Source organism: Corylus avellana, chromosome ca5 (assembly GCF_901000735.1).
Source record: "Corylus avellana chromosome ca5, CavTom2PMs-1.0".
NCBI classification, from domain to species: domain Eukaryota; kingdom Viridiplantae; phylum Streptophyta; class Magnoliopsida; order Fagales; family Betulaceae; genus Corylus; species Corylus avellana.
Window position 1 is genome coordinate 20638934 of NC_081545.1, and position 12955 is coordinate 20651888.

Sequence of the window (12955 nt, forward strand, 5' to 3'; positions counted from 1 at the left end):
AAATTTAGTAGCCGCCTAAGCGGTTACGGTTAACAATTATTGACAATAACAGCTAACCGCAACCGCCTTTTCATCCCTAATATATGAATGAATTTATCTCATTTGTCTCAAAAAAGAAGGATATCAAAGCAATTAGAGTTGAGAGATTAGTACTCTTTACACACATGACACAACATGAAGTAATTATCAGACGAAAAGATGACAAACTCATCATCTAACAAAGAATGTACATTTCTATCTTTCACATGTTGTTCACATGCTATGGAGTAATATAGATTTATTTAGTAAAATTCTAACATTTATGTCTTTTGTCGATAGTTTTTGAGGGATTGATGGAATGACTAATTTGAAAAGTTAGTAAAACCTACAAATTTAATTGTAAAAATTAAAAACTTAAAGATTAAAATGGAAGGACATAATTTCTTAACACGTGAAAATTATATATTTTTTCCTTTCAATTTAGTCTATAAAATTGACTTATGTCTCTTAGCATGTGACTAAAACATGTGCTTTTCACATACTAAAAAAATATATATCAATTTTATAGACTAAATTGAAATTTTTTTCTCTAATTGAGTCTGTAGGGAGGAAATGTTTACAAAGCCAAGCCCTCAATGACGTAATGCAAAAATCTTGTTCTTGACAATTTGTGGGCAGGAGAGTTGAAGACTCGCACAAGGGAACAACATCTTATTACAAAGAGAAATGTTAGGTGTTCTCGTGATCTTAGATGGATATTATTTTTTAAAAATTAGGTAAGAGAAATAAGAATAACTTTTTTTTTTGCTTTTTAAAAAAATAATATTCATATGCAACCAAGAGAACGGAGAGCATGAAAAGCACGTGCGTTTCTTCTCCAAGATGTAAAGGTCACTCACTGCTCAGACAACTTTTGCATATGGATATTGGCATTTTGCCAAAGTTGAACGCACTCAACTTTATCACTTTTTGGCCCTTTTAAGTCAGCAATGCGTATTAACATTTAAATTTTTCTCAATTTCATGGTTCATAAAAGGAAAAACACATGACATTTTTTTTTATATTATTATTTTCTGATCGGGAAAACACGTTACATAATAAAGGCATTAACGGTCACTGTTTACGAAAGATTGTACTCATATTTCCTAAAAATCTCAAATCACATTAATTAGCTTGAAGATTTCAAATAATATCTATAGGAAAATGTTTTCTAGAATAAAATCTCGAAAAACATTTTACTTTATGTTTACTTGCACCAAACTTCAAGTAATTAACATAGTAGATATTAATCGTATTATCATAAGACTTTTACATCAGATTACTTAGAATCTTCAAACAATCCTTTCCCTAACCCAACCAAGAATATAGTAGCACAAAGCTAGCTTTGTAAGGATTAATGCGCATGAGTCTTATCCCCTTAACTTTGTACCCATGGAGACTCGAACTTATATCCTTTGGATCCGGCTTCCAAACAGTTAAAAACATAATTGTACATTTGCGACAGTAAAATAGACGGCCAAGATTTAATACACACAAACGCTGTTTGTGTCCATATCATTTTACTCACATCCATCGTCTTTCTCACCTGACTATTTGGGAGTAAAGGACTATAAAAGTAAAGACAATAATGTAAATATGATCATTTATGAAAGTCATAATTAAGATATGTCAAAATGACTATAAAGGTAAAAACGATCATTTGTAATGAGGACGATAAAAGTAATGACAATCAATCATAATAGTCTTATTATGAGAACAAATAATATCACGTTTTACTTTACTTTTTTTTTTTTTAATCCCAAAAGCTTATTGAGTTTTTAAATAATTTATTGAAGAACAAAGAATGCAATCAAAAGCTTATCCTATAATATTTTTTTGAAAGCTCACCATTAAACTATATCTCTAGAGTTTTCAAACTTCACACGGTAGAAGTGATTCGAATTTCTTTCAAAGGAAAATTCAAGAACAACTTTATGCATAGAATATTTACCAAGATGATTTCCGAAAAAAAAAACAACAAAAAAACAAAATACTCCAAATTCCTCCGAGGTAGCCGTGTATGGTACTAGAACCCAACTCAAAATCTCTTCTATGGTGGTCTTATGGTGTTGCTTTGCAATGGTGGAGTGAGAAATTTATAATTGTTGGGACCTAAATAAAAATATAATAAACACAATTTAAATTAGATAATAAATGTTTTTCACTTGTAACTCTTAGGTTCCCACAACCAGAATCTTAAAATAATGTTCTTTAGCTGCAACCCTTAGAGATTTAAGAAGACATTCTTTGAGATCTGAAGTTTCGTCATTAAAATTCAATGGTTTATTACTTTTTAGAATGTCAATTTCTTTTATTTTGAATAAAAAGTTTTTAATTTTAACGTTGTAATTCATAAACCTAAATTTTTGAAGTTAAATTATAATTACATAAAAGACAACCAAATTGATAAATAATCATAGAGTAGAGACAAACACATCCGCACACACATATATAATCATGAAATAAATTATATACAACTTAAGTATTTAATTTTTTGTTTTGATTATGAACACTTCTCGACTTTTTTTTTAAACATATATCTCTCGAAATTTTCTACGAGCTAATTTTATATAAATCTTATAATATTCTCTAAGAAGCAAATAAATTAAATAATGCTTGACGGCTAATGAAACCAAAACAAATATTATTTTTGCATTATTTACCCAATAGAAAAAAGAAAATGGTTACCAATAATTTAATAAAAAGCTTTAGAGTGATTAAAAATAAAAAAAGACACTCATTTTCAAAAGAGGAAGCAAGCCTCTCTTTCAAGTTTTTGTTTTTTTTAATACAAATATATGGGAGCCATTTTCAAAAATTTTCAAATATATTAAAAAATAAAAATAAAAAGCTTGTGGGGCCACAGCCCCACAGGTCACAACGTGGCTCACTGTTGCTTTGGCAAGGAAAGAAAAACAACACACAAAAAACCCAGGTGGCCGTGTGTTTGCTTGGTGGAAAACCAAGAAAAGCTTAACAAGGAAAAGCCGAAAAGGAAAGGAAGCAAGCAAGCAAGCAACATTATACTGGAATGAAATTAAGCGAAGAACTAAAGGCTAAGGGTTTGTTTAAAATTGTGTTTGGGAAGTTTAAAAATAATTTTAACATTTAAAAAGTCTGTTTGAAGAAAAAAGTACTCGTTTGATAAAAAAAAAAGCGCTTTTAAGGATCCAAAAAACCTAAAAATAGTCAAAATGCACTTTTGGTAAAAACTTAAAAATGAAGTTTTTGCTCAAAAGTTCTTTTAACTTAAAAACTCTATTTCTCAAACGCAATTGCAAACAAGTTTTTAGTCTCGTTTGGTTTGCGAAATAGACCACATAAATGGAATGTTTATTTTATAAAAATAGTCATTCTTTCATTTAGTAGGGATATACTCCTAAAAATAGTTATTCCCATGGGAATAACTATTCCCTTACGAAGATGAATACTTATTTCTTTAAAAAAAAAAAAAATTAGAGGAATAGATATTTCTTAAAGGATATAAAACTTTTCAAAAAAGAATTTTTTTTTTTTTTCAAAACTTAATTTTTTTATTAAAAAAAAAACAAAAAACAAAAAACATGGAATCGCAGTGGGTGGCCGACCACCCACCACCCCACGCTTATTTATTTATTTTAATTTTAATTTGAGTTTTAAAAAAGAAGAAATAATGTGGGTTTCTTTTTTTAAAAAAAAAATTTGGTTCAATTCCAATTAGAAATACATATATTGTCACCAAACTAAATAATATAAATAATTATTCCATTCCACCCTCCTCCATTCACAGTAATAACTATTTATTTTCATAATGAAATGCCCATTCCACAAATCAAATGAGACCTTAATACCTTATTTATAGAAAAACAACTCTAAAGGAGGCTCTGGTCTTGGTCAATTTTGGCTCGTCTTATTACAAGCACCTAGTCTAGGTTTAATTCTCGTCAAGTCAATTTCGGTCATTCTTTCTCGCATATATACTTAAAAGATACATACCAATTTTATAGAATAAATTAAAAAAAAATTCTTATAATCTAGTTCGTGGGCAGGAGAGGTTTACAAAGTCAAGCCCTCAAGTAATACTAGAACCAGAACTAGTCTTCTAATTATATATTCTACTTTTAAAATCACCAATAAAGCATTAGTCTAATCCTCCCTCGATAATGTAATGCAAAAATCTTGCTCTGTACAATTTGTGGGCGGGAGAGTTGAAGAGCCCACAAGGGAACATCTTATTACAAAATTACGTTACGCGATGTCATGAAAAGCACGTGCATTTCTTCTTCAAGATGTAGTGGTCTCTGCTCAGACAACTTTCACTCACTCAACTTTATCAACTATCACTTTTTGGTCCTTTTAAGTCGGCAATGCACGTGCATATATATATATATATCATGGTTCATAAAACGAAAAAGACGTTACATTTTTTTTTTTTTTTTTGATGATCGGGAAAACACATTACATAACAAATTAAGCACATTAATTAGCTTGAAGGTTTCTAATAATATCCATGGGAAAATGTTTTCTAGCTAGAATAAAATCTCGAAAAACATTTTACTTCAATTATGTTTACTTGCACCAAACAAGAACTAATTTATTAGGAAAAAATTACATTTTACTCCTCTGAACTATCCACACATTTGTACTTTTAATCCCAATGTTTAAAAAGTGAAACTTTACCCCTCCTCAAACTTCTAAATTGTTGCAGTTCGACCATTCTGACCTTTTTTTTCCAAAATGCCCACATTTCAAATTTTTTTTTTTTAAAAAAAAAAAATTAAAAATTAAGGGGTGGCCGGCCACCCCAGTTGGGCCTGGAGGTGGCTTCGGCCACCCCTTAATTTTTAATTTTTAATTTTAATTTTTTTGAAACTTGGAATGGGGGCATTTTGAGAGAAAAAAAAAAAAAAAAGTCAGAATGGTCAAATTGCAACAATTTAGAAATTTAGGGGAGAGGTAAAGTATCACTTTTTAAACATTTGAGTTAAAAGTGCAAATTGGTGGATAGTTCAAGGGTAAAGTATTTTCATTTTTTACCATGTCAATTCATTATATCGTAGCTTTGATTTGTCATTCAACTTAATTTGTCATTTTTCAATGTTTTGTTGTTGTAGTTTTCTTTGAATGATATCATGACATGATCTCAAGATTTTTTTAGAGTAATTATTCCACGGTGGGATTCTTAAAATTATAATATTTATTTCTAAATTAAATAGTTCATATTTTACCATCTTAATATTTATCAGTATGTAAAATATAATGATTAGAGAAAAAAAAAAAGGATATTATAAAAATAGCGAATATTTAGAAGTAGCAAATAAGTTGGTTAAACATTAATTTAAGAATAATAGATAGAATTTTAAGAATTCTAAGGTAAAAATAAAATGCACTTTAAAATATGGTGAGATAACTATGATTTGAATTTTCTTATGTATTAACTCGGCATTGTAATGGCAAAAGAATGGTGAAGATTGTGTCATAATCAAGACATATTGGTGGCCATAATTTTGAAGAGAAGTATTAAGAAGGTTTTTTTGGAATCCAAATTATTGTACACGCCATCTTACGCTTGGAGGAGCATATGAAATTCACATAATCTCTTGGAAGCAGGGATAGTGCATGGAGATCAAGTAGGGAATGAAGAATTCATTAAAATATGGGAGGATAAATGGCTTTCGAATCATACGTCTTACGTTATCTAATCACCGGTAAGAATTCTAGATAGAGAAGCAAGAGTCAAGGACACAAATTGATAGAAAGTTTCTATGATAAAAGAAATCTTTAATGAAGATGAAGTAGTGAACATACGTAGTTTGGCTATAAGTCCTCATCCGAATAAAGATCATTTATTTTGGACAGGTACTTCAAAGGGGGAATTTTCAGTAAAAAGTGTTTACTATCTTGAAAAATAAATATGTAATGTAAAGGAGAATGCTCTAATGTCACTATTTTTAGCTGTGTGTGGAAGAAAATTAAGAAGATTAGAGCCATTGGAGTAGTGAAAATGTTTTTATGGAAAGCTTTTAATAATCTATTTCCCACAAAAGAAAATCCTTTTAGCCCTTTGCCCTATTTGCGGTTTGGAGGCAAAGACCATTGGTCATATGGAATAAAAAGATAAAAAAAAAATTCTCCAGCATAGAAGATGATATTCTTTGCTTCTTAGAATAGTTATTGGAGAAAATATATGGGGAAGAATTGACATTATTGGCTATAACAACAAGAAGAATTTGAATTTGGAGAAATACAATAGTTCATATGATTCATCCATCCGTCTCAATTAGCAAAAAGTCTAAAGAATCAATGGACGAGTTTCACAAAGCTTCCGATAGTATGGGGAATAATAAGTAGGAAAATAATTAAAGGAGAGGCTAAGATGGGAAAAGTCACATGTTCTGGTGATAAAAGTAAACTGTGATGCATCGATATATAGACAAAATTCAAAAGTAAATGAGAGTGAGTGTCATTGTCAGATAACATGAGGGAAATGTGTTGGCATCTATGTATATTTCAGAGCAGGGCAGCTCGATATGTTGTGAGGTCTAAGGTAACAATTTAAGATGGGGCCTTTTTAATATTTAAATATTAATTTTTATATTATATTATATTTCTATATTTTTTGTTTTTTTTGTCTTTTTTCGTTTTTGAAATTCAACAATATAATGTTAGAAATAAATTTGTTTATATAGTTTTTAGATTCAATTCATACATATATAATTAAAAATATTTATAAATAAAAAATTTACACAAAAGAATAATTAAACCTGATTTATCAAAGGAGTTTTGTTTTATGAGAAATGCTTGGCTTCATTAAAAAGTTTATTTTTTGGTCATTTTAATCTTAGGTAGCATGACTCATTTTCCATAAATCTATTAATTTATTATTTAAAATCTATTAGTTTTAAAATGGGTCATGCCACCTAGTATTAAAATGGCCAAAAGATGAACTTTTTAATGAAGCCAAACATTTCTCTTGCATTATAATAATTAAGATCATATTAATTTAAGTTTACATTAACTAAAAAACACATGTACTAATTTATAAAGAAACATACAAGTGACTGGAAAGCAAAACTTGTGTGGACATTAATTCAAGTTTTTGTCTTAAAAAAAAAATAGTGCTATTTTATTAAAAAAAATAAAACATGAAATGTGTGGACATTAATAACCCACATTGCCCGTTTGGTGTGTCAATTTTAAGGAGCCGGCCCTAGGTTTTTCTCTTTAGGAGAAAATTTAGAGAGAAAAAACCTGTGGGCTCCTCTTTTCCCCTCTTCTTTAATTGCTCTCCTTCCTCCCTTTTTTTTTTTTTTTTTTTTTCCGCCTTCTACTGTGCTGCGCTACTCTTCACCTCTCCGTAATCGGTTGCTCTTCGCCCTCCACTGTGCTACGCTGCTCTTCGCCTTCCTGCATGAGTTAGCAAATGTTAAAATTATAGATATGATTTGATTGTAAGATTTTTATGTTTATCTTTATGACGTTGTAATCTCATAGTTTTAACTATCATTTATTAGAGCCTTATGCTATGAATGTAAGAGATTTATGCTCTTAATCGTTTTTTTGATGAATAAATATAAAATATTTCCCTAAAAATAAAAACTCACATTGCAATGATCGAGAAAAGCAAAACAAAGATAAAATGTGGCTGTTCCACAGCCACAAATTTTCTCTTTATCCCCAACAGTTTCAAGTTTTTGTTTGAAACGAAGAAATATCCATTGTTTTGATTATAAAAAAAAAAAAAATGGCCATCGTCTCGTACTCTCAACTCGGTAAAAGTTAAAAAAAGTCTTACAGTTGCAGAGTGCATCACCACATTAGAGATTGTTGAAGGGAGAGGCGAAGAGGCAGGAGGTGAGATTTGGCTGGCGGTCGGGGAACTCGTAACGGTGGTCTTAAGAACTCTTCCTGGTGTATGCCCCTTGAGCGAGGAAAATGAACTCTTCCTCGAACGTGGGCATGTGCCAGCAACGGCAAGAGTGCAGCATCACCGTGGGTGAGGATCTGCCATTAACGTTTCAATTATTTTAGTGTATAAGTATGTGCTATTAAAGTTTTAATTTTTTTGGCACATAAACATGTGCCATTAAAGTTTTAATGTTCGGGGCGAATGGACATGTGCCATAATTTTTGTACCGTTAAAATTTGAAATCCTAGTGCATGAGCATGTGCCGTTGGAGTAAATATGAGCAATTGATTGATGACGATAAAAGTATGTTGAATAGTTTTTAGTCATACTATGTGAGTTATACAAATAGGAAGGTTAACAAAGCAGCTCATTGCATATATAGTAAAAGCTACCTGTTGGAGTGATAAAAGTAAATTGAGATGCAACGATAGACACAATTAAAAAGTAGATGAGACTGAGTGTCAGTGTCAGAGAACACGAGGGAAATGTGTTGGCATCTATGTATAGTTCAAGTTATATGTAATTGGCCCAACAATAATGGAGGCTTGTGCATCATTAATTTTGTAGAGATATGGGCCTCAACAGGTCATCATTGAAGGAGATGCATCGAAAATAGTACATGCTTTGTAGAAAGAAAGTCATTATTGGAGTAAATTTGGGCAATTGATTAATGACAATAAAAGTATGCTGAATAGTTTTTAGTCATAGTATGTGAGTTATACAAATAAAAAGGCTAACAAAGCAGCTCAGTGAATAGCGGCAGCGGCAATTTAATTAATAACCCATGAAGCAAGTTTGAAGGGATGAAAATCATGTGTTTATTCAAGATATTGTAAATTGCTAAAAACAAGCTTTTCCTCATGATTTTCAATAAAAGTCTAACAAATTTTACCTCAACAAAAAAGTGCAAAATGTACACTTAAATAGCTAGAGCCCGGCCCCAAGCCTCATTAGCCAATAAAATTGTTGCCATCTACAAAGAGTTTAGGCACAAAAATTGTAGCATGTAATTCGCTAATCATGTATACTTACCCCCACCCAACCTTCCCCACAAAAAAACAAAAGAAAAACAATTAAATAGCTGATCAAGTAGGCACAGCAGCATGCAGCAATTAGCCTCACATATCATCACGTGTGGCAAAACCATGGGTGCCCGATTGCCAAACTTGCAACTTTGATGAGTAAAAGATTTGCACTTTTTGATCCACCACACAATCATGTTCCTTTGGAGTGAGCCATGGAAGCTGCTTATTCTATACATCTTGACGCACATGCCTAGTTGACTCTCCCTCTCACTCTCTCTCTCTCTCTCTTTTTCCCTTCCACTCTTTCTTTTTCCCTTCCACTCTTTCTTCTATATATTGGGATTTGCTTAGAGGCTTTTATATGCCAAAACAGAAAAAACATAGAGAATATGAAGTGTGAGAAGAGGCCAAAGATCATTATGGTTCCATATCCAGCGCAGGGTCACGTTACTCCCATGCTGAAGCTGGCATCTGCCTTCCACAGCCATGGATTCGAGATCATCATGATCACCCCGGAGCACATTCACCGTCAGATTGTGGCACGTGTGGAGCCCAAGGACCAGATTGTTTGCTTGCCAATACCAGATGGGCTGGACAGAGACACTCCGCGTGATTTCTTTGCCATTGAGATGGCCATGGAGAACAACATGCCTGCTGTTTTGGAAGCCATGGTAGATAAGCTTGATGAGGATGGTGGGGTTGTATGTATGGTGGTTGACTTGTTGGCATCATGGGCCATTCAAGTAGCCAACCGGTGCAGGGTCCCCGCTGCCGGGTTTTGGCCTGCAATGCTCGCCACGTACCGATTGATCGCAGCCATACCCGACATGGTTCGCAATGGTCTTATTTCTGATACAGGTCAGTTATTTACATTATTTAATAGACTGCTATATAACTGTGAAATAACGTGAACTCATAAAAAAAAATGAGTACGGGTTAATTTTTACTATCGGTCGTCTCAGTTGTATGACAGGAGAATGCTGGACTAACGCTAAAGAGCATATCTATTAAATAGAGTTTTTCAAATGATATTTATTAGTTAATTAATTATTGCAACTTTACCAGTTAGCTAAGCTTAATTAGGTTGTCACGCGCACATAAGGGTAAACAAATTGGTAGTCAGCTGTTGTGAAAAAAACTATATAATATTTTTGGTGACCTTGTAAAGAAAATATTAAAATACTATGTTGAGATAAAATATATGATGCCATTTCTTTTCTTTGTTTAAGTAACTATACTAACCAGAAGTTCTTAAAGGATATGATCACATGGGAAGATATTTCTCCGACGTGTGCATATATACAAAATTAAAGATTCTTAATGAGCTAATTAATAAGAGATTGACCAAGAACAAAAATATGAAGAAAATTGGATGGTTGTGTTTATGGCATGTGATTGCTTAAATTTTAACTTATCTACACATACTATATATATTGCCATCAGATACAGCCCCCTAGAGTAGCATTTCCTTTTTCTAATTAATTTTTTTGCCAATATCATGACACCAAAGTTGGACAACCTTATTACTTCTAGAGTAATAAGATTGTCCTTTAAAAGGAACACTAATGTTTCTCCGTGTCCTTTAAAAATGAATAATTTAATAGTAATTTTTAGAGTCATATTAATTTTGAAAAAACACAAATGAGATATGGGTCTTTCTTTTAACATTACAAAATTTAACTACATATTTTACATAGTGAATCAATTGTAGTGCAATTATGAAACTTTAAGAAAATAAATCCAGTTAGTATCTCCTTGTAAATGGAAGATATTAGACAAAAATTTCTTACAAACTATAAACCAGCCTCAAAAAATAACATGTGTCCTTAGTGTGTCAGAGATATGTTTATTTAATAGCATGTGTTTCTCATCTGCTTTGTTAGTAAATTAAAGGATATAAGTCGTTTTTAAAGACTAGTTTGTAAGAATATATATGCACCATCAATTTCGTAAACTTTCTCATATATCTAAATGGGGAATGTTAGATATTCTTCTGGTTGGATATTATTTTCTATAAACCGAGCGAGAGAAATAAGGGACCGATGAGCCAGTTTCTTTTTCCTTTTTTTAGAAAATAATATCTACCTAGGACCAAGAGAACACATAGGATTTCCCACCCCTAAATTGTCTCCCTTATTTTATTTCTAGTTTCTATGCTTATTTTATTCTCAGCCAAACTAATTATTGTCGAGATTCCTTTCTAAGTCTTTAATTATAATTATATGGTTATCTTTTTAAATTCAAATCTTATGTGCTTATATCTTTTTGTTGGTCAATTAGATGTACGTACGTGTTACTTTATGGAAATATCTTTCTACATTCGCCAACTTTAACTTTAGATAATTTTAATATTTTGGCAGGAATTCCCCAACATCTTGGTAAAGTTTGCTTACCCAATCAACCAATGGTATCAACCGAAGATCTACCATGGCTGATTGGAAGTCTTGCAGCAAGAAAAGCAAGATTTAAGTTTTGGACAAGAGCATTGGACCGATCAAGGACTCTTAGATGGCTCCTTGTGAATTCCTTTCCTGATGAATACATTGATGGAAAGCAAAATGATCAGTTGGTCAACAATATTTCTGAAGATTATCCACTTGTTTTCCCTATTGGACCTTTGAGTAAGCATGCAATGACTAAGAACCCTAGTTTCTGGGAAGAAGATACGAGTTGCTTAGATTGGCTGGACAAGCAGAAGCCTAACTCAATTGTTTACATCTCATTTGGAAGCTGGGTCAACCCTATTGGAGACGAAAAAGTGAAAAATCTAGCATCAGCGTTGGAGGGATCTAGATGGCCATTCATATGGGTAAACACTTGTCCCAAAAGCTTAAGCTAATAAGAAATTGACGAATTTAATAATTTACTTTATATTCTAATACTCTCCCTCACATATGGCTAGCAAAACGGGTTCATGTCAACCTGGTTAACCCGTCAATCTGTTTATGTCAATCTAAACACGACACGTTTATTAAACAGGTGATTCGAACCTGTTTAACCTAAAACTACGTGTTGTGTTCGTGTCAGATTCGCAGGTCGTGGGTTAAATTGCTAGCTCTATCCTCACTTTTGAGTTCAAACTCTTCCTTAATAATTGAGGCTTAACATGTGAAATATTTTATTAAAATATAAGGGAGGCAAGATTTACACTAAAGTACTTAAGTCTAATACTATGTTAAATCATCCCTCGTCTTAAAAGTTTAAATTAATAAAAAATGATAAATTTAATTATTTACTTTATATTCTAACCATGGCCATTTAACAGGTGCTACAGTCTGCTTGGCGTGAAGGGTTACCGGTTGGATACTTGGAGAGGGTCAAGATGCAAGGAAAGGTGGTTTCATGGGCTCCACAAATGGAGGTGTTACAGCACAAGGCTGTGGGATGCTACCTCACACACTGTGGGTGGAATTCAACAATGGAGGCTATACAATGCCAGAAGCCCCTTTTGTGCTGTCCGGTGGCAGGGGACCAGTTCATAAATGACAAGTACATTGTCGAGGTATGGAGAATAGGGGTGAAGCTCAATGGATTCGGACAAAAAGATTTTGAGGAAGGGTTGAGAAAAGTGATGGAGGATGGTGAGATGAAGAACAGGCTAAGAAGGCTACATGAGAGAACAATGGGGGAGGAGGCTAATTTAGGAGCAATGTCTAATCTTGCAACCTTCATTGATGATCTCAAGATAATCACACTTGAGACTGAGCCCATTAAATCTGTTCATGATTTTAATTTCTAGTTTTCAATGGTAATTTTTTTTTTTTGTAAAATGTTGACAATTTTCGAAAATCAACATGATCAGTTACCATGACAAATAATCTTGATAAGAGGTTGTGTTCTAATTTTTTTTGTCACTGCCAAAAAAATAAAGGGTTATAGTGACAGTCAAAATAAACGATGTAAAAACAATTTGTAACACTCTTATAGTTGTTTGCTTTGTGGTGTTACATAGAAAATGTTGGCAAAGGTCATTAAAGTGGCGCCGTAGTTGCGGAAACACTGATATTTTGGTGATGTATTTTAA

The 12955-nt window shown here is 32.3% G+C and overlaps 1 protein-coding gene across 1 annotated transcript; it reads left to right on the plus strand.

Annotated features, from left to right (window-relative positions):
* The first annotated feature begins 9320 nt into the window (after positions 1-9320).
* Positions 9321-12724, plus strand: LOC132181110 (UDP-glycosyltransferase 82A1-like). The gene is made up of 3 exons (XM_059594178.1): positions 9321-9789; positions 11292-11740; positions 12197-12724. The coding sequence occupies exons 1-3, from the start codon at positions 9321-9323 to the stop codon at positions 12668-12670; spliced, it is 1392 nt and encodes a 463-aa protein (XP_059450161.1). The 3' UTR covers positions 12671-12724.
* Positions 12725-12955: the final 231 nt, after the last annotated feature.

What these genes read in the sequence shown, in the direction of transcription:
- LOC132181110 (XM_059594178.1), top strand. Translation starts at nt 9,321, where the DNA reads ATGAAGTGTGAGAAGAGGCCAAAGATCATTATGGTTCCATATCCAGCG. An exon ending in TGGTCTTATTTCTGATACAG is followed by an intron (nt 9,790 to 11,291) that starts GTCAGTTATTTA and finishes ATATTTTGGCAG; the next exon opens with GAATTCCCCAACATCTTGGT. An exon ending in CTAGATGGCCATTCATATGG is followed by an intron (nt 11,741 to 12,196) that starts GTAAACACTTGT and finishes GCCATTTAACAG; the next exon opens with GTGCTACAGTCTGCTTGGCG.